Consider the following 22,576-nt stretch of genomic DNA (forward strand, 5'->3'; position numbering starts at 1 on the left):
GCGGGAGAAGGAGAAAAAAAAATGTATTTATTATGTAATGTAAGGGGGAGATGTGTGGAGATATCCTGTAGAGAAGTGTTTGGAATGTAATGATGTTGGTGGTGACATCATATGGAATGTATGGGACTGAGAAGGAGGCTTTGAAGGAGAGAAGACTGGAAGGGGAAGCTGATCTGAAGATGTCATGATGCTGCCTACTTTCAATAAATGTGGATACCAAATGAAGACTTGAAAGAGTGATCTTTACAGTCACCTCCAAACCTTTTGCCTTCCCCCTTCTCTTTTTCTGACCTCATTTTTGCTGGCTTTAGGACTCTGCGCACTTTACCACTGCTAATCAGTGCTAAAGTGCATATGCTCTCTCCCTAAAAACATGGTGACATTGGCTCATCCCCAATTGGCATATTTAATTTACTTGTAAGTCCCTAGCAAAGTGCACTACATGTGCCCAGGGCCTGTAAATTAAATACTACTAGTGGGCCTGCAGCACTGGTTGTGCCACCCACATAAGTAGCCCTTACCCATGTCCCGGGCCTGCCACTGCAAGGCCTGTGTGTGCAGTTTCACTGCCACTTCGACATGGCATTTAAAAGTGCTTGCCAAGTCTTAAAATCCCCTTTTTCTACATACAAGTCACCCCTAAGGTAGGCCCTAGATAACCCGTAGGGCAGGGTGCTATGTAGATAAAAGGCAGGAAATATAGCTGTGTAGTTTATATGTCCTGGTAGTGTAAAACTCCTAAATTCGTTTTACACTGCTGTGAGGCCTGCTTCTTTCATATGATAGCATTAGGGATACCCTCATATACTGGTTGAGTGGTAGATTCTGATCTGAAAGGGGTATCCAGGTCATATTTAGTATGGCCAGAATAGTAATAGAAAATCCTGCATATTGATGAAGGTGGATTTAATATTGCTATTCTAGAAATGCCACTTTTAGAAAGTGAGCATTTCTCTGCACTTAAATCCTTCTTACAATCCATGTCTGGCTGGGTTAGTTGACCGCTCCCTTGTGCATTTCACTCAGACAACCCAAAACACAGGATGCTCAGTCACACCTGCACACATCTGCATACTGAATGGGTCTTCCTGGGCTGGGAGGGTGGAGGACCTGACACTTACATGTCGATGGACAGTGGCCTGCCCTCAAACAGTTGACTGCCAAACCCCCTACTGGGACCCTGGCAGACAGGATGGAACTGAAAGGGGAACCTTGTGAACTTCTAAGCTACTCTTTGAAGTCTCCCCCACTTCAAAGACATATTTGGGTATTTAAACTGGGTCTCTGACCCTACCAACTCAGACACTTCTTGACAAGATACCTACTGAGAAAGAAACTCTGAACCAGAACCTGCAACCTGCTAAGAGAAGCTGCCTGACTGCCCAGGGACTCACCTTACTGCTTTGCTGTAAAGGACTGCTGCCTTGCTGCTCTCTGGCTCTGCTGAGAAGTGCTCTCCAAGGGCTTGGATTGAGCTTGCCTCCTGTTTCTTGAAGTCTCAGGGCCAAAAAGACTTCATCTCTGCAAAGAACTCCTTGTGCTGCAAAATTCGACTTACAGCCTGCTGGAAACGACACACAGCCTGCACCGTGACGAGAAAACCGCTGCATCGCCGAACCGGCTCCCCGAGTGGAGATTGACGCAGCGCCAGCGTTGCGACCAGAACTTCGATGCACGGCTCTCCAGATCGACCATCGCTGAGCTGGAACGACGCAGCCGGACTTCCTGCGCGAAGAAGTTTCCCTGCATCGTCCACAGGATCGACACAGCTCCTGTGACTTCATCCTGCACACCCAGGGATTCTATGCATCATCACTGGGGTGTCCGAATACCCCACAACCCAAAGAGAATCCAAATCTGCGAAAGACGCAAAGCCCTTGCTGCATGGAAAAGCATCGACGAATCGTCTGTGTGTGCCAGTAAAAAAACCAACACACGCCACCCCGTTTTCCACGCATCTCCTCCTCTGCGGTTCCGTGCAGATAATTTAGACACAAACTAGGTACTTTGTGCTCGCAAGAGACCATTGTTGTTTTTAAGAACTGAAGACTCTGTCATTACAAAAGTGATATTTCAACTTGTATTTATCAAACCTTGATTGTTTTGACCTTAAACTACTCAGATAAATAGTCTGTATTTTTCTAAACTTGTGTGTTGTATTTTTGTGGTGTTTGCAATATGTTATTGCATTACTTTACTGCCTTCTAAGTTAAGCCTCACTGCTCAGTGCCAAGCTACCAGAGGATGGGCACAGGATAATTTGGATTGTGTGTTACTTACCCTGACTAGAGAGAGGGTCCTTGCTTTGACAGGGGGTAACCTGACTGCCATCCAAAGACCCCTTTTCTAACAATAACTATTTGGTTCAGCCATGGTATCATGTGTGGATACTTCTGATTTTGCTTACCTTTCTGCTTTGGATTGGTTTTGCCATTTTTTTCTTTCTGCTGATAGATGGTCATTATCTTCCTGAATGCTCTGATTTTGAACTGGTGGATGAGGTTTTAGAACCTTACCTATCTTCACATAAGGTCCGAAGAGACTTGTCCCTTGTGAACATTTCAACTGTTCACATTCCTGATGGGATTGTTTGGGATAAACTATTGTTTAATATCCTTGCCCTACTGAAGTGATTCAAATTCCATACATTTTAAAGTATCTATTAATTATATTGTTAAACCGGATTTGTTTCTCATGACTGGCATGTAAAAACAGTTGATTCTATGCTTTCTGAGCTTGAACATTATACTTTATCTGAAAGTGAAGAAGTTTATATGACAACAATGAATTAGGGGGAAATATTTTGTTATCACCATTACTGACATCATTTTCTGCACCGAGCTGGTACCCCAGGAATAGTTTATAATTATGCACAATGGAAACATTGTCCAACTCCACCATTGGGGAGTTCAAAAACATATGTAGAACATGTTTGTTATTTTACTGGACATGATGATAAAAATGCTGAGTCTTACTATTTCAAATTACCACCTACAAAAGGAGGAAAAATATCCTAACAGACATCAAACTGACTTATTTTGATTCCTTTGTTTCCCAGTCGGCTATAGAAGTCTATGAATATTGGACAAAGTCGATTGACTTAGAGTGTGCGGGGGACAAGAGACTGGCAAATACAGGGTACGGAAGCTTTAGTTAGAGCATGCCTTATTCTATTATAAATTATATTTCCCAATGACACCGTACAACAAACAATGTTGCTTAGGCTTGGCAGTAATAACAGAATTGAATGCACCCTGTATTCTTTCACCAGCTAAATTTGATAATTGGCAAAAGATTTAAAATGTCACTGAAGAACACTTCAGTGGTTGGGTTCAGAACAGCATCTTTAATTCAATACTGTCAGGTCCCAACGTGTGGTTATTGTGGCCGGTGGCCACAATTGGTTGTCATGCATGTTTTGTTCACTCCACACGGGGTTTTGGAGTGAGCAGATCTGACCTTTGTTACGTCACCTCACAACACTCTGGTATTGTAACAACATAGAGCGCAGGCAAACTAGTCAATAATGTTTATCATCTTGCACATTAACAGCTTTGAGAGCTTAATCTCCTTTCAGAGTATATAGACTTACAAGATTTCTTGTTTGGTCCCAGAAAACCACGTTCAAAACCTTGCTTATATGCAATATATAATGAAGTTTTGAAGCTTTCCCAAAATAAAGGGGCGCATCCCGGTTAAGGCAAAAAGATCAGGAAAATGTGGAGCCCGCTCTAGTCTTTGTCGTTAATGGTATGAACACATTGTCCAACCTCATTTACACACTAAACATAATTGTGTCTTCTGCAGTTGACACTATTCAAAATGACATGTTACTTTTGCGTCATGGACAGAGTCAACTTAGTTCCATTATGCAGTTGAGTTGGACGTTACCAGCTCTTAAAAATGGCTGGGTGCCCTGGCAGTACGGTAACTCTAAAGAGTTGTTTGTGGCATTTAATTTGACTAGGAAACTACAGATAATGGCTAAGAAATAAGCTAATTACATCATGGTCAGTACTTAAAAGTTAGAAAAGTTGCCTTTTACTGTGGCAGAAATTCCATTGTCAGTGTGGTTAATACATGGAGTGATTCATCTGCCCATTTCAATACTCCAGTTCACTTTGTGTTTAAAACATTTTCCTGTAGGCAGATTCGAACAACTAGGAGACAGTTACATCCATGAGGTGTGGTAGCTACCCTTTGATTACAGATGTTTAAATGGCATGAAAGAGGTCTTTCTTAGCGAAAGTGAAAGCAAGACTTCTCAATGCCAGACCATGAATTGCAAACAGATGTCCTTGCACAGAGTATGCAACACCTTCATTGCAAACTTGGCTTGTTATCTGAAAGGTATTTGTTGGAAAGTGGATTCTTGGTAAGGACACTTACCAAGTTAGCAATAGGCCACAAACCCCACTAGGTCCAGTCAAGGTCTCAATAAATTAATCCTTGCTTAACCCTTGCTAGCCTGGCCCACAAGCAGTTAGGCTTAATCTAGGAGGCAGGTGTGTAAAGTATTTAATATCAACAAAACAGTAAAAAAGTAAAACACAACACACACTAAAAATCCAACACCAGTTTATCAAAATAGGAAATGACACCACAACAACAAAATTTCAATTTAGGGATCCAGAGATATAATTTTTTAAATATTACAAATAAAACTAGCGCTCAAAGGTCACACCGATGTAACACTGTTACACTTACTTTCAGAAGTGTTTCTTGATTCAGGAAAATGGTCCACAGCACCGGCCAAGGGTTCAGAGGCTCTGGTTTGCCTTTTGGGGTCTGGGACTACAACTCCCACAATGCAGCTATTGAACCTATAGAGTTGATTCAAACTTCTCCAAACTTTTGGATCTTCTTACAGAGGTCCTTTTTGGGTCCTTGAAGTGTCCACAAACTTGATCCAAGGTTCTAGAAGCTCGGAGTTGCTCATTGGGAGTTGGGCCTACAATTGAAATGGCCACCGGACGCTGTTCAGCTGGGCTGTTCCTGCAGGACTTGATGCAAGGGACTCTGGTCAGCTCCTTTGTATCTGTAGCTTAAAGAGAGTCCACTCGCAGTAGCAAGGCAAAGTTATTTTCTTGGTGAAGCAGCTGGTGAAGTCCTTGTAAGTGCAGTTCTTTAGGTGAAGACCAGGGGTTCAGCAGGGCAGTCCTTCAGTATTATTTATCTTCCAGCAGTATGGATCTGAATTGTGGGGCAGCTCTGCCATATTTATCCTTTCCAGTGCTTAATTTGTAAATAAAAAGGTACCGGTGCCCTACTCTTAAACACGCAGCTGCTGCAATTAAATGTGCGAATACAGAGTACTGAGGCGGCGTAATCCTGAAGCCATCTAGGGCCTCTCCCTGCCCCTTCAGCTCACTGTTGCAGCTTTCTACTTTCTCCCTTTTGCCACTTTTTCGTTTTTTCCCTTTCTCCATCTTTCCCATATGTGTCTTTTGCTCTCAGCAAAAGCTTGAGGCAAAAGAATAAGCCCCAGCCCTCAAAAGTAAGTGCCGGTGCTCAGCACCGGAAACAACATGCACAAATTAAGCACTGATCCTTTCTCCTGGGTGGAGAAGCAGGGGGGTGCTCGTGTCCAGTGGAGTGCAGGGCGACACACTCTTGGGTGACCACTTCCTGTGAAGAGTGTCAGAAATCAGTTCCAGAAAACAACATTGTCTAAAAATCCAAGAAGGCAATAATTCATCCTTGGAAGTTAGATCTGGCTGAGTCCAACCACTGGTGTTGCTCCCTTAACCCACCCCTTCCAGACCCTCTCCTAATCTAATCAGCAGTTTCTGTCCAAAGTGGCTCACCCTCCTTTGAAGACCAGTTTGCCTACTCTCTCCCCCACCCCCCATCCTGCTCTGCTGTCTGGTGTAGCAGTTCTCCGCCCACCGGATGCTTCCTTTGTCTCAGCCAAGGCCACTTCACACCTCATTAAAGTAGCCTGGCTCAGGCTGCCAGAGGCTGACCTGTCAGGAAAGGGCACCACAGGGCTTAATTTGGTAGCTTTCAGAAAGAGTTCTATAACTCTTTCCCTGTGCTAGTTATGTTACATTCAACATTAGCAAGTTGTTGGATTTATTATAACATTTTGTTTGGTACCAAATGTGATATGTTTAGCTCATCTCTTTTGGAAATAAGACTTTATTATTTTGAAACAAAGTCTCTAAATGTTATTCTATGGAGCCTATTGACTACAGTGGGAAAACCAAATTTGGCTGTTTTTCCCTTACCAGGACTTATAAAACATCTTTTATAAAGCCCCTGCTTAAATGTACACTGCACCCAACCCTTGGGGGCACCCAGGGCAGACCTTAGAGGTGACACATGCAAAACTAAGGTAGTTTGAGATTCTGGAGGTACTTTTAATTCCAAAGTCAAATTTGGGCTTAATTTTAACCTAAAAGTAGCCAGCAAGGCAGGGCTGCCCTTACAGAGACACTGGACACCACAGCAGTGCACCTGTGGGTGCACTAACTATACTGGGATCCCTAAACCTACATGCCCTACCATGTACTAGGGACTTATAGGTAGGTTCTCAGAACCAATTATAATTAGACCTAATTTGCAAATACCATTTTAAATAGAGCACTGACCCTGGGACTGGTTAGCAGTGCCCAGGGCACAGTCAGAGTCAGCAAACACCAGTATCATCTACAAATGGGGGCAAAATGTGAGGGGGCTTCTGCAGTCAGCCCACTTTTCCCTCAGTATTCCTGCCCCTTTGATTCGCCCCATGTTTCAGTTGCTTTCAAATGGGAATTACTTGATGCTGAGCAATCAAAGCTGCTGTGGAATGAGACCAGTCATTATCTACATATGTTTGTTCTCTCATATTGTGGCTTGTTGTGGTAACATGCATTTTCCACCCATGCAAGGGATAAAAGCAGGAGATAAATGGCCTCATACTGCTACTTGAAATGCACATTTTGACAAGCTGAGCAGGCAGAATGCTCTTTTTTTTTTCAAAAACAGGTGGTTCCTAAATCAGCCCGAGAAACGTCTTACTTCCAAGTGATAGGGTTGTCCGCAGTGATACAGTCCCTATTAAATACCAACTTTCCTAAACATTTTGGTCAATTAATAATTCGCATCTCTGGGATTGTACACTTTTTTAAGGCTGTTGCTTTTGGGTTTGTCAGCACTTTCCAGACCGTCTTTGGAGTTATACTTTCAGCCATTCATTCACTCTTTCTAAGTGTTTCGGGAGGATTCCCAATAACTTTGGCATTAATTAGTGGTATCCTGCTGTTGCTGTTTTTGATTCGCAATTGCTGCCCCATCTCAACAACGAGAAATGGTTGGGCTCTCACCAGCCGACCTGTGTCATGACGGCATGATCTGTACTTTTCAGCATCACTTTTGGAAGAATTGGACAGGAGCTGGTCACTGTCCTTTTGACCTGTCCTTCGTTGTGTGCAAGGCCGTCTTTCGCTGCTTGTGGTGTCCTTTCAGAACTGCACTAGAGGTATGTCTTGCCTTACAACATGTACCATCTATGGACTTAAATCTGATGATGTTCTCGATGAGGGTTAATTGCCGGACTTGCCCACTGAGAATACGGTTGTTGTGGGATGCCCTCTATGAGTCACCCTTTGTGGATTTAGTGGTTCCTGGTGCTTCAACACCTGGCACTGCACAAAATGCTGCATCCTCAGTCGTACCTGTGGCTGAGGCACCAGAACATGTATGCTCCTTCAATCTTTTGTCTGATGTGCTTATCAACTTATCGCCTGCCGAAGTGGGATTTTTCCTAGACTCCATCACTATTTATGTCATCGGAGATTTCCTGCGGGACCACAATTATTGTTAAATTTGGCATTTTTATCCAAATTCTAAATTTCCTTTTTAATTTGGCCAGTCTTTTGCTTGCCCTGCTTGTCAACTTGGACATTTTATCGCTTCCATGTGTATTTTTAGCACGCTTTTAAGTAGTAGTTTTAGTACAGGTATTTTTAGGTCTCGGACCCTGCACTCTTGTACCGTCAATGGGGAGATGTCATGGGTTCATTTTGCCTAGCTTTGGTATGTTTATTTTAGCTCCAGGCCTTGCCCTTTTACCCAGATACATATTACATTTCATTTATTAATTTTATTATATTTTAGCATGGCTTGCTTTTAGCTGCTTTTCTGCGAAAGCATTGTTGTTATTTCCTTTGTACGATATTTCATTCTGTGCCTCTGCATAAGACTGTACATGATAGTTTACTTAGTATTGCTGGCACAAGAGTATAAAGCCTCTCTTCATTTCTAGACATATTATCAAGTCAGGCCCATTCTCAGAACACAACCCATTTTGTTACAAAAACACCACAGCAGGCCTAAATAAATTAGAGGTGACATTCCAGCCAGCCATTTTATGCTGTGTGCCAATTCGGCAAAGCTTTGCCGATCTTGGCCCTGTTTCTCCCCAGCCAACCTAGGAGACTGCCAGTAGACAACAGACAGACTCCGGCTTGTTCTACATGTATTGGGGGTGGGGGATCCTTCAAGGGACTAGTACGGGAAGAAAGGGCTATCAATATGCTCTCACGTTGGATGCTAGATGTGTAAGTAGGAAGTTTAGGCTAATGGTTATTCTAGAAAGCTGGGACTGTTTATATGTTTCACTCTGACAAAATCATTATTGAGCTATGTTTCATGGTCCTAATAATTGCAATTCATGCTTTTTATCATAGAATGCAGTCCTTTTAATAAATGTATTAAATCTCATTCTGCATTCCTTGTCTGTCTTTGCATGTATGAGTCTTGTGCAAATGAGAGAAAGGGTAAGATCTGTTCCACCACAGCTTCCCTGAGGAGTCAGAGTGCCATGCGTCAGGCTGCCACAAATCACCTTTTCTCTCTAGGTTGGGTTTGGTGCTGCTTGTTAGCCGAGAAGGTTAGGGTGACAGCTCCCAGTTGGTGTGGGACTTACTCAGTCACCCACACACGGTGGTGCAACCCCCCAAAAACCAAGTAGTCTTAATCCCATAGGAAGAGTCCTAAGACACTTGCAACCACTGTTTACATCATTTTGGGAGGGAAATAAAGTACCAGAAGACTGCAACCAAGACATCGTTGTCAAGGTTCTAGAACAGCGAGCATTAACCAACTGTAGCAGCTGATGTGGAATCACCCTTCTATCAATCTTGAGTAAAATTCTGGCCAAAATCATTGTAAAGCGCATCTCTGATGCTATGGACAAGCAGTTAAGAAATGAACAGGCAGGGTTTTTCAAGGGCAGAGGGTGTTAGGCAAATCCTCACACTTCAAAACTTTATAGAGGGATGCAGGAAGTGGCAGAGACTACTAAACATCAACTTCATTGATTTTAAGAAAGCCTTTGACAGTGTCCACTGTGACAGCCGCTGGCGTATACTGAGAGCCTGCATACCACAGCACGTAGTTCTCATCAGGAGCTTGTATAATAATTTTACCTGCAAGGTGGGAGATAGTGAGTATTACTTCGAAGTCAGTGCAGGTGTGAGACCGGGTTGCGTGACGTCTGAGTTGCTCTTCAGCCTATATATTGACTGGGTGATGCGATGCAAAACTGAAGACCAAACTAGAGGCATCTAAACCGTTCTGTGTCTGTAAGCCCTTGTGGTAGAGCCAGCAGTCTAAAACCTAGTACGACCCGGGTCCCACTGAGTGTAAAAAGTGTAGAAGGTACCAAATCCATTTGACGCAAATGCCTTGATGGTCTGGTCCAGGGTCAGTGGCTTAACGAAACTGGAGCCCCCCCCCTTGCACAGAACATTGAGGTGCCCCCCACCAACGGACTCACTCAGGCCAGGTGCTGTGATGAGGGGGCCCCCTGAGCTCATCCCCACTTCTCAGTGCTTGGCCTGCGGGGGCCTTTGTTACGCCACTGTCCAGGGTGTTACCAGGCTAGCTCTCTCTCGTAATGAATAGGTTGTTGAAGTTGGTCACAAAATTCGCTTTGGAAAAAACTGTTACTGTACTGTAACAGTATTTCTATAGACCTATTGTGTAAATTGTCTTTGACACCTGTTTTACAAACAGAATTCCATCTTGCACTGTTTTGCCAGCCCAGGTTCCTTCATATATTAATTGGAGGATGTTTCACCTGTAAAAAAAACTGAGTGCAAGCATAGCTTTAGCAAAACTTGTGGTTTCAGATTGAATACAAACGCTGTTTGCACTTGATCTTAAAGTTGCAGCACCACTCAAAAGGAAGCTGTGACTTCTAGAAGACAACTTTCCACCACGTAAAGGAAAAATAGAATTTTCTGGGCATGTAACAAGTGTGCAAATATTGTCCATGTGTTAGCTTGGTTGCTTGATTTATGGTACTTCAGTTGTCTGAATGCTTGCTGTACAGATGTGGTAGCAAAAGCAATTGACCACGTTGAATCTCAGCACGGCAACTGAGCCTATCACCTCTACAACAGAAGGTGGACAAAATCAAGACTGTTTATCTGATAAATAATTATAGGTATAACTTAATCTGCAAAAAGACTATTCCTGTAAGATTTGTTTGATGAGTTATACTGTAGCAGAGCTGAAGCCTGCCAAATATCTTTGAATGTAAACGCATCCCCACATAATTCCCCGTTTGTTGGGCTTCCGGTATTTCATGTTATGTTTAGTTTTCTTACACTTCGCGTTTCACGTAATTCTGGTATGTGGGAAACTAGCTGGCATAGAAAATGTCTTTCCGAAATTGTGAAACGCAATATCTACTTCCTGTCTTTAGTAGCTTATCCGAAAACAAAACAAATAGTATGTTTTGTACGCGAGAGCACACCTCAAGGACAATTTTCACACAAGTATAATATCCATATTTTTTTGGTGAAAAATACATATTATGCAAGGAAACGAGTCACAGTGTTCACTGTAGGTAAATAAAAATGTATTTTGTATTTGAAAAAATTGAGGCAATTTATTGATTCCCCAAATGGGAGGGGTAGCTCAATAGTTATTCTGATTAACCACCACTGAGTAAGTTGGGTAACCAATGAAAAGGCATAAAAGCCTATCTCGCTGGACCAGGGAAGCTGTGGCATGGGGCAACCGGATAGTCTGATGCGAATCCTATGGAAAGCTGCACTGGCACTCAGGAAGGCACGTATAAAGCAGACATTGGAATTGTCTGTTTTAGGCAATATGTTTGTGGAAACGATAGCCATGTCCCTGCAAAGGAAAATACTAGATTTTATGGAGTGACTACATTTTGGGAAAACACTTCCTGTGGTTTGCCCTGTTAGCTCACTCATTCAGACAGTGGCAGGGTTCCTGCAGCAGGAACAGCATAAAAGATTTCACCCGGGCTTTTCACCCGCATGACCCGGATACATTCCGCGCCTTTCTGTTGATTTCGGTGTTATGCTGTGGTAGAACTATAATGTGAAGCTGAAATATTAAGGTGAGTTTACCTTAAAGTCACCAGAGAGCTGCAGACCACCATAATATTAGTATTGCAAACTGGTAATGATTTTAGCAGATGCAAGGAACGAGAAAGGCCTATATGTCAGACAGTGCCCTGGAGCTCTGCATAGTGTGAATAGATTCTGCCAAGCGTCAGTTTCTCTATTAACTAATTACTTCTTATGCCTTAATATCATAAGTATGAGGGTTTAACCACTTCATTTCTGAAATGTATTGAAGCACAAACTATTTGTGATAAGTGTACAAAGGCAGCATTTCTTCCATAAGTGCCCTTCATCGAGCTCCGAGAACATATCACGTAGTCTGAGTATTGTGAACTAGTTTCAAAGCATTTTCCTACGCCTAATCCGCATCTAGTTAAACAACCATGACCATGGGCCAGAAAACAATCCCCAAAATGCATCACCGTAGCTTGACTTGTACTCCCGTTTCAGAGGAAACCCCGGAGCACCCTTTCCAGGTAGCCCAGATTGCTCTGAACCCATAGTGATGGCAGATGTGCGCTACAGAAATGTTAATAGAATGAGCACAGCGGCCGGTTGATGTATCCACATGAGACTAGCTTCCCATAAAGTCTGTGTATTTCCTTTCCCAGGCTGCTGGACAGAAGAGACTGATTTGTAGCAGTACCTACAACGGCATGGAATTGGGTGGTACTGGATTTTATTTTGTGTCTAGTTCGGATGAGGAATAGAGATGCTGCTTTCCGGTTAGGGAAGTTCGTGATTGCTTCTTTAAAGAAAATGAGAAAGTATTTTATTTATGTGTTAAATTGTAGGTTAAGCTAGTTACTTAACTCAAAAGAATGATACTGTTTATTGATGTTCATGCTTGTGATTCAAAACAATATATAAATGAGTTGTAAAATGTCTATTATTGTGTATTTACTCATAAGGTTATGGACATCATTATGTACTGTTTAGAAGGCTCCTTGGTCAAAAAGAAGGGACTGCAAGAATGCTTTCCATCTGTTTGCAGGTAAAACTCATTCAAGAAAGTACCTTACAGAATAATGTTTTACTATTCTACATGGTGGTATATTATATAACAGCCATTGCTGGAACTTTTAAATGAAGCCACTCTTTATCTAAACATCCAGGATTTTACATTTCAAAACATTTTTATTGTGCCAGAACACTGAATTCAAGAAAATGTGTCTAAATGTTTGAACATTTTTACAATTGAGCAATGAGGTTAAGTTCGTAGTAATGTGATTTTTGCTCTTCAGAAACATACTGATGTCCATTGAAAAGTAGATTGTGTGTATTTATGATTCTAGTGTAAACAGTATGTTCACAAATGATGTTAATGTCATGGTAATCATCATTTAGGGTTTTCGGAAAGCTCTACTATATCAGCAGGACATTAGAGAATTATAAAAAGAGGACCAGAGCTGGTCAGTAATTTCTCAGTGAAAGTCCCCAGCTAGTCAGGTGTCCATCTAAAAAGTGAGTTTTTCTTTTTCTTTCAAATAACATTTTCAATAAGGTCATTTGTAGTTCATCAGGCTAGTCATTCCATAGTGAAAGGCGAAAGAATGCTCATCATCTCGAGCTCTGCTGAAGGATACTTCTAATCTCAGACTGCTCACCTTTAGACACCAGGATGGGTCTAGAAGCCTTCATTGCCTTGATCCAGTACACCACTAGGTGGCACTTGTTGCTCCATGTTGACTTCTTTGTGCCTGTAAGTTATACAGCAGCACCACATATAAGCACCACCCCTAGGTGCAGATGCCAGTTCTTTTCTTTCTGAGCCGCAGATCCGGAGCTCTACTCACTCACTTTTTTCTCATCAGTTTGACAAGATTTTCTTCAAAAGTTTTGATAAACCAGAGCGCAAGGGAACAATGTCCCTTTTCAAAACTACAGGTTTCACACCATGCTGTGACAGACCCGCACAAGTAATTCCTTTAGTGTTTGAGCTCGGGACACAACACCAGCTTATGTGTGGAACACCCCCTCATGAACCCAAAGGCGATCTGGGACCATGGAGTGAAAAAGTACATTGCTAAACATTAGGAGAAACTGCAAATCTTGCTCAAAGTTGACGGTGCAGACTAGTTCCCATTTCCAAGGCCATTCTTGTAACAGATCCTCGTCGTAGTGGAAATCTTCTGGTAAGTCAAAGTCCTAGTCGAAGTGAAAACAGACAATGGTCAAGCGGGACTCATCTGCAGCTTGTCACTATCTGTCTCCAGAGAATTCACAAGGGCATCAACGTCTCCCTCACAGTCTTCCATTGAGGAGCTGATTCTGCAGTTGGTACCAATGCACCCTGAATTTCCTGGGTCATTGGTGGTAATGCAGCAGATGGAGATCTTTAGGGAAGCCATGTTTTACATCTTTGCCACTTCTACTGTTTCCTCTGGCGTGCCTTAAGGGGCCAAGGATCTGCAGGGGCTTCCAGTCAGGGTGTCGTTAGTAGATTTGTCCTCTACACGGTCTGTGCCTCTGAAACCCACATTGTGTTATGTACTGGCTTCAGTGCCAACTTCCACTCTGGCATTAAAATCTGTGCCAGTCCCTTCGATGTTGACGCCAGCTGAGAAATTTCAGGAGCAGGACCCTTAACCAAAACTAGTATCAGTCTCTGAGACAAATTGTCTCGGCTCAAATTCACCCAGACAAACCCAGACACTGTACTTTCTGATTCTAACAATATGCTGCCTCTACTGCTGAGTTGCCATCAGGTGCATCACCAGCTTTTTGGCCAAGGCTCTGATCAGAATCTACCACCACTTGGAGATGATGGGGCTGATGTACCCCCACATTATGATGATGACAATCTATATATGGAACAGATACTGGATTCATTTCCTGCCCTGTGCCATTAATGGCTTCCTGCGCTGTAGTCGAGCATGCAGGTAAGATTTTGGACTTAAACTCTCTTTTGTGGAAGTTACAACTAATGTACTCACAGCCTTTCTAGGCTTTCTCCGATCCCTTACTACCACTGAATGAAGCCCTTACTGGCACATTAATGGGCACCTCAGCTAAACCTTGTCCTTGCCCACTGGTGAACAGGCAGGTAGCCAAGGAATCATGATTTTATGATTTACCATCCTACTTCAAGATAGTTTCATGCTTCAGGCTCCTGTCAGCAAGATGAACACCAGTTGATTCTTTGCAACCACATCGGACAGACATACAAAGAGCATTGAGGCATTCAGGAAACAAATAATATATATCGACCAGGCTAGCCTTGGTGAACTTCAGTTGTTTGTTTGGCCAATTTACCAAAATCCTCTGGGACATGGTCAGCGAGATATTGTTGGCAGTACCTGATGAATTTTGGGCCTCCCTGATTCAGACTATTCAGGATGGTCAGGATGCAGCCAAATACATAATTTCGTTTGGACTGGATGCAAACAATTGCTTGGGCTGGGCAGTTGGCACCAGTGTGGTACTCCGTCGGCATGTGATATGCTGGCTTTTTTAATGGATCGCGCCTATTTGGTGAGAAGGAGGATTCTGCCCTGGAACACTTCAGGGAGAGCCATTACAAAACAAAGTGTTGCATATTTTATTGTTTGTTTTGTCTTAGGCTCAGCAAGGAATTTCAGTGGGTACCATTAAAGGCTATTTGTGTTCTCTTTTGGCCCATCCCAAAAAATTAAATTGTTCAGTCATTGCCCACGATCCGGCCCACTTACCTTTAGAATATGGGCTACCACTTCCAATCAGACCATATTTGCACACTTACTCTGTATATTACATACTGCCACTGGGGGGAAGGCAACAGAAGCAGAACTGGTTTATTATTATTAGACATTTAGACAGCACAAAGAGTTTGTATTAAAAGTTACGTTTGTACTACACATACCAAAAAACAACCTTCACAACTGAAGGTAAATAGAACATTCTTGAAAGTTCTTTCTTCTTTTAACCCCCACTTGCCTGGCCAAAGTTAACACTTTGAATATATAAAGGGAGGTTATTAAACATACCAGAGTACTTTTTGTCTGGCATGTATTACTGTGGAGTTACATATTTAGGCCTATATGTATAGGTGGTGTAAATGTACACTGCAGTCATATGCAATATTTAACTGCCGCACCACTGGCATAATTCCTGTGTCAGCTTACCATGGCCTTAGTGGGGACATAAATACACAGCTAGGCGTATCCATTGTTAACCTGATGTTTGTAGTGACAGACCACACACTCAGAGGCTGAGTCACAGCACAGGGTCTTCATACCAGCAAAAACAAATTTTATAAAGTGGAGGCATTGTGGATATTCAAACGAACACGTTATTTGCCTTTGGAAACATTCTTTCTGGTGGATACTTCCCTTAACTACATGTTCCTAACCTTAGAATGTCTTCCAGGTGCCAGAAACGATCTGGATTTTTTTTTAGCTGTGCTCCTGTGAGCTGCTAGGTAGGGCAGCTCGCTATTCGCTCCATACCTCCACTAAAGTGACAAGGCAGAGCAGTCAACAAGTGCCAGCCTTCTGCTTTGGCACCAGTTTCTTTTATTTTCCCTTTCCTCTCCCTCATACATGGAGTGTGAACAGTTGTTGGGAACAGTGCGCCATGTGCTACACTGGGAACTTTATAGATGCTAAAAAAGGCAACTCCACAGAACGGGGAGGTGCGAGGGCAGTCAAGAATCTACAATTGCATAAACAATCTACCAGAAAGAGTTTTACTAAAGATAAAACAAACTAGTTCTTCTGATGGACACTTCTAAAGCAGATTGTTCACCTCAGAACAAATACCAAAGCAGTACCTCCCAAAGATGGAGGATCTGTAAAGTGGTCTCAGACCAAGAAATCTTGCAGAACCAAAAGTGCAAAATGTTCTTTCGACCAGACATGGCTGTCCTGTCAGCAGTGCCTCATGAACATATGCATCGTATGCCTCAGTGCCCACCTGGGAGATATTAAGGACAGACACCCTTTGCGCCTTTGCAGTGGTAATGGCCTTGCTCCTGATGGAATGGGCTCTCAGTACTACAGCGATACCCACCTTAACAATAACCTCTTCTTTTCTCTGCTAGAGAGAACCCTGCAAAATGGTGATCATCTACCTGATGTGCCTTGGCATGATTAATGTAAAGGCTCTAGTCCCTTTTGGGGTCCAACCAATGGAGCTTCATCTTTTCTTTCAATGGGTGAGAGGGAGCAGAGAACACTGATTGTTTGCCTAACGTGGAAAGGAGTCATGACTTATGATAGTAAAGCAGCCTGACTCCTAAGCACCAACTTGTCTGGAAAAAATGTGATGTAGGGTGGCTGTAGTTCACTCACTGGATGAGCTGACATAATTGCAATGAGGAAGATGCAGTGAGCACCTATGAATACACTTGATAGGTGTATACATGAGGAATGTCAACACCAAGATAAGGTCCCTTTGTGGCAACACAAATGGCTTGGGATGATTTAGGCCGAAAATGTACATTTTACATTGCTCACTGCAAGGCTTTGCTGGGCTAAGGACAAAACAAAAGGACGTCTTACAACTTGGCCTGCAAGAGGTATGTGTGCCAGACACCCCACCATGTAAAAAATGTGTCCTAGTGCCTGACATAAATGGATTTTGTGGAGGTGGGCCAGGCAAAGAGGGTGACATCTTCTGTAGTTGACAGATCAAAAGCAGTTAATTGCTGCCACTCAGTCTCCACACATAGCAAGATAATGTATGCAGAATCTGGTGGAGGACCTTACCACGCCATAGAGAAAGCTGGAAGAGAATGTGCTCCTGAAGTGGTAGCCTGATCAGAGGACAGATGCTCATGCTCAGGAATTCCAGATAATAAACTATCCTGGCCCAGTCTGGAGTCCCAGGGAGGACTTGGGTATGGTCATTTAGGTATGTCAGTCAGTTATGTTCGGTTGCTGAGATAAGGTGCTTTTCATGCAAGTTATTTCTGTCTCCACTCGAGAGATAGTCCGATCCTGCTGGGCTTGAATTCTGCACATTTTCCCTAAAAAAACAAAAAACAAATCTCAACACTTTCTCGGAGTCTTCACGCTGAAGGGCAAGACAAGGCCATTTAGAGGAAAATAGGTCTGATGTTTGATACAGATGTGGTAGTCGCAGTACTTCGGCCTTCAAGCCCCAATTTGGAATATGTGATTTATATCAACCCATGTGTACTAAGTTCTAAGAGAGAGAGAGATAAGAGTGTGTCTCCCTCACAGTCCCTTTCTATGCACCAAGATCAGATTCAACAGACATATATTGACTTCTCTGTGTGAGTCATCTGGGTCTGATTAAAATTAGACCGTTCAGTCACAGTACTGTTTACTTTTCCACACATCTGTCCGGCCCCACTACCACACTGAACTAGCATTTGTTCCTGGGAGGGATGTCTGTCCACTGATTCATCTATCACAGAATTAAAATAATCCATGGACAGAATAGTTATATCCACTTAGGGTGTGACCAATTTTAGCAAACCAACATATACCTGCCATTGGGTCCTTCATCACCCTGTGAGATTACAAGGGAACCCTGTGTTCTACTCTTCTGGAATAAGAGGAGGAAAACAGCTGCCCTCTCCATTTTATGCCAGTCTTCCCATGTCTGGCAAAGAAAGACATGAGAGACTGTCCTAATGTATTTAGGTGTGTCTCTTGCAATAATACTAATTGAATGCTGTGATACTTTAATTAGGAAAAACCCTTATGACTTTGAGGAAAGTTACTATGCCCTGAACTTATGAGGTCATATGCACAAAGTTTGCTATCCACATACTACTCAATGCACTGAAGTCCTCACAGGGACACTGTGGTCGCTCCTACCACTGGTAACACATCCAAGCAAATTCTACTATCTGACCATCCAATCACAAAACAGACACAAACGTCTCATATGAGCGAAGAGAGCAAAAGAGCAGGAGTGTGTAACAGGATAAGGGAAATCTCAACGTCCACTTAAATTTGTGGCATGACCTATTCAAAGGATAATGGCACAGAACAGAAATCACAACATTATAAACTTTCAAATACAGGGCACAACAACGTTTCAGCTCTGCTGACCCACCCACCGCTATTCGGGGGTGGGGGGTTTAGAAATAGGATGTTTAGTTTGCAGTGGTTTACACCCTGTTAGAGTAGGGTCCTCACTCTAGTCAGGTTAAAGGAGTCACAAAGCTAAAATAAACCCTCCTCACCCCCTTGGTAGCTTGGCTCAAGCAGTTAGGCTTATCTCAGGGGCAGTGTGTAAAGCATTTGTACACACACACACAGTAACACAGTGAAAACACCACAAAGGACTTCACACCAGTTTAGAAAAATAGCCAATATTTATCTGAGTAAAACAAGAAGTAAATATACAAATTTTCAAAAACTAAATGTAGTATAGCACTTAGAAACACAATAGCTCCTACTGGGGCTATCAAAACGACTTTGCGAAGTCACTACCAACAGTCCAGCGCCACCCGTGATGGAGTGCAGCTGAACACAGAGTCATATAGACCCCAGTTATAGTACCTTTGAAAATGATCAGGAAACGAGGACGTTATACGGAGTCGGGGAGGTAAGTCTCGCTGGAGCTGGTGTGGCGTTGGTTCCTTACTGCCACCGCGAGGGGTTGGGGGGGGCATCGGATCCTTATTGCTTGGCAGAGGAGGTGAGGCGTCAGTTCCTTATGGTTGAGGAGGAGGTGATGCGGTGTTGGCAGTGAGGTGTCCGTTCCATGCCACAAGACGGGGTTGATGAATCCAGCACGTCAAGACGTAAGGCTTCGACTTCACAGTATCAAGATTACACCACGTGGTCTCAGGTGTGGTGGCGGACTCAGAGTCACTTGTCACGGATATAGAAGACACTGCACTCTGGACTCACACTGTGGTGGGACTTTAATCGCTGCAGGCAGAGGGACAGAATGGTTAAGCAAAGAAATGCCCACTTTCTAAAAATGGCTTATTCAAACTTACAATTCAAAAACCAACTTCACCAAAATATGTATTTTTAAATTGCGAGTTCAGAGACTCCAAACGCCAAATCAATACCTGCTCCCAACTGGAAACTACACTTAAAAGAGATTTTAATGCAATCTCCATGTTTTCCCATGGGAAATATAGGCCTTGCAATAGTGAAAAACAAAATTAGCAGTATTTCACTATCAAGACATGTACAACACACCAGTACATGTCGTATCCTTTATATACACTGCACCCTGCCCATGGGGCTGCCTTGGGCCTACTTTAGGAGTGACTTACATGTAGTAAAAGGGAAGGTTTGAGCCTGGCTAGTGGGTGCATTTGCCAGGTTGAAATGGCAGTATAAAACTGCACACATAGACACTGCAGTGGCTAATCTGAGACATGTTTGCCGGACTATTCATGTGGGTGGCACAGTCAGTGCTGCAAGCCTACTAGTAGCATTTGATTTACAGGCCCTGGGCACACATGGTGCACTATAATAGGGACTTACTAGTAAATTAGATATGCCAATCGTGGAGAAACCGATGACCAATACAATTTAGACAGGGAGCACGTGCACTTTAGCGCTAGTCAGCAGTGGTAACGTTCCCAGAGTCCTAAAGCCAGCAAAAACAAAATGCAGTACAGGATCAAAAACAGGAGATCAGAAGCAAAAAGACAGGGGAAACCACGCCAACAGCTGACCGGTTTAACAGCGGGCATGGTCAGGGACACTGTTTCCACCATAACGACCAAGAAAGAGGGGGCAGAAGAAACCGAAATGGCAGTCATCCACTCCTGTTCATAGTACCTCAAGCAGCAACCACCCTTTATTTCAAGACTGCCAACCCACTTGATTTCACTTTTGCTGAAATCTAGCAGTCAAGAAAGCCAGCTTCCTCAGCCTAAGCTCACTTCTCACCTGATTAAACTGCAAAAAAACAATTATGGCAGAAAAAGTATCTCCATCTAGCTTATCCTTTCAAAAAATGATAATGTCTGAATTCCAGGACAGGAAAAACGAGCATCAATACTGGCAGCCCATTGGACCCCATGCCCTCAAAACAGTTCTTCTATCAACCTCTACAGCTATCACAGTCAGAAACATTATCAATAACCCCTTAATCAAGCAATTTTCCCAGTGCAATAACGGGAAGCATACATGACTACTACAAGACCCTTACAATTACAGACCGCGTTTGTTAAGGTCCTTTCATTTTTCAAGCTTATGGTAAAATCAATATTTCTCTCGATTGTGCAAGTCATAGAAAGGCACCGTTCACTCTCAAACTATCAAAAATGATTCTGCTCAGGAATAGACACATAATCAGCCCAATTTGCAATCTATGATCTCACATCTTTTTTTCAACATTTACATGAAACCAGTATGAAACCTAATCAACAACTTCGATCTTCAACGATGTGGACAACATGCAGATCTTTTGAAAAGTGGAAAAAACCATTACCATAGATCAATGGATGATATGGAATCCCCTCAAATTAAATGCCTCAACAATTTAAGTACAAATTTAATTAGAGTACAGTACAATATTATGATCCATAGTGTCACCTCAGTCACATCATCCCAGCACACGATTTGTACCTCCACATAATCCCAAGCATGCCACATTCCCATCTCAGTAGACAAAGGTTGTGGAAATATCATCCTCTTTCACTATGACTCTTCTGAAAATTATCCTAACAATCCTAGGATCCAGCAGACCATGTCTTGGTCCATGTGCCAGCAGTGCAATCCTTGTGTGAGGTTTCCCAGCCATTAAGCCAGTCCCAAACATTTTAGGGAAGGTAAACATATGTGACTCCTCTTCCTTGAGAAACTTGAGTTTGTTGGAGAACAGGAGTAAGGAAATTAACTTCATGCTCCTGATTTCTATGCGGCACTGTATCAAAAGAACTTATGCTGCTTTTATGCTAACTGGGTGCAAACAGGGAAGCGAATGATTGAGAAAAACTTATACTCTGCTGAGAAGCCATTTGGCACTGCTATAGAATGGTCTCTCTGTCTCTGAAATTACACAGACTGTGTAGGCAGAACCATGTTTGGAGGAGTGGCCCATGTTTTATTATTCTCCACCACAATTAGGTGCAACTTAGTCTCATAGGGGACAGGGGACAGAATCTCTGTGTTCTTTGTTTCAAAGAAGAGGCTCATAAACAGCCCCTGCAACTTCTCAATGTAATAAATGACAAGTTATTGCACGAGGATTTACCTTCTACATCTTCTACCTACATTGCTAGGATGTAGATGGTTTGTTGCAATCGTCTGATCAAATGGCACCCCTCTGACACATTATCATTGTCTGAAAATCCACAAGAAAGAGATTCCAAAGATTGTGATTCGTTTATATTGGAGGCAATGTTTGAATCAGAGATAGCACTCAAAAGATGATGTTGCCTCAAAGCCCTTGCAGTCATAATTAGGAATTGTGCAGCAGTAAGAGCTGTGGTATTCCTGTTTGCAGCTGTGTATTGCATTACGTTGTTATTCTATACAGTTTATGTAGTTCCTCACTAACCATGATGTATGGTACCACGCCTAGCCATCCAGACAGGACACCCAGGAGCCTCCCTGCGGGGATTGCAGTTACGAAGGCAGGCACTCTATATACCAAGAAGTGAGCTATCACAAATTTCCTGACGTACAACAGCTCAAACAGGACACAAGAGGGTACATCAAGTTGTTACCCATTGGGGGTACCAGCCACCACTCGGTGTCATTCGGATGAGAATTATTGTGTTTGAAAAGTTCAACTGGAGTAGCAATCCAGTGCCACAGGGCATCACTCAGCCAAAGCACCTCTGTTACACAGCACACTGGTGAGGTAGACCATGAACGGTCTCATACCCCTGGCATTCCAGGTTCCAGTCAAGAGGTTGGTCAAGAGCCAGCTAATCCCCCAGCCTGCAGAATGATTCCAACCAAACGTTACTCCAACTTACTCTCTGCCTCTCATCTAGACCTGCTAGTGGAGGGTAGGATGCAGCAATATCTTCATAGCTACCACAAAATAACTACATATTTGTGGGTGCACAGCCTCATCCAGCATGGGCACACCGTATAGTTTGTGGACTAAGAAATGCTTTTTGGCAAAGTTGTATCAAAGGCGAAAAGAAGTAAGCATTTTTATTCCAGATTCTTCCTTGGCCAGGAAAAGACAAGGTAATGGTGACCCATTATAGATCTGTAGCGACTTAATAAAAACACCTAAGGCAGCAAACATTTCACATGATCATTCTTTAGTGGAACTTCCCCCTCATCAGCAATGGCAACTTCTTTGCTTCTGATCCT

The 22,576-nt window shown here is 42.9% G+C and overlaps 1 protein-coding gene across 4 annotated transcripts in view; it reads left to right on the forward strand.

The window, feature by feature from the left end:
* WDR7 (WD repeat domain 7) overlaps positions 1-22,576 on the forward strand; it is a 972,184-nt gene that overhangs the window by 738,123 nt on the left and 211,485 nt on the right. For all 4 annotated transcript variants that reach the window (XM_069219934.1, XM_069219942.1, XM_069219953.1 and 1 more), the window contains one exon: positions 12,287-12,369. In XM_069219934.1, coding sequence (XP_069076035.1) covers positions 12,287-12,369 — 83 coding nt within the window. The remainder of the gene's footprint in view (positions 1-12,286; positions 12,370-22,576) is intronic.

The sequence above is a fragment of the Pleurodeles waltl genome, chromosome 1_1 (assembly GCF_031143425.1).
Source record: "Pleurodeles waltl isolate 20211129_DDA chromosome 1_1, aPleWal1.hap1.20221129, whole genome shotgun sequence".
Taxonomy (NCBI): Eukaryota; Metazoa; Chordata; class Amphibia; order Caudata; family Salamandridae; genus Pleurodeles; species Pleurodeles waltl.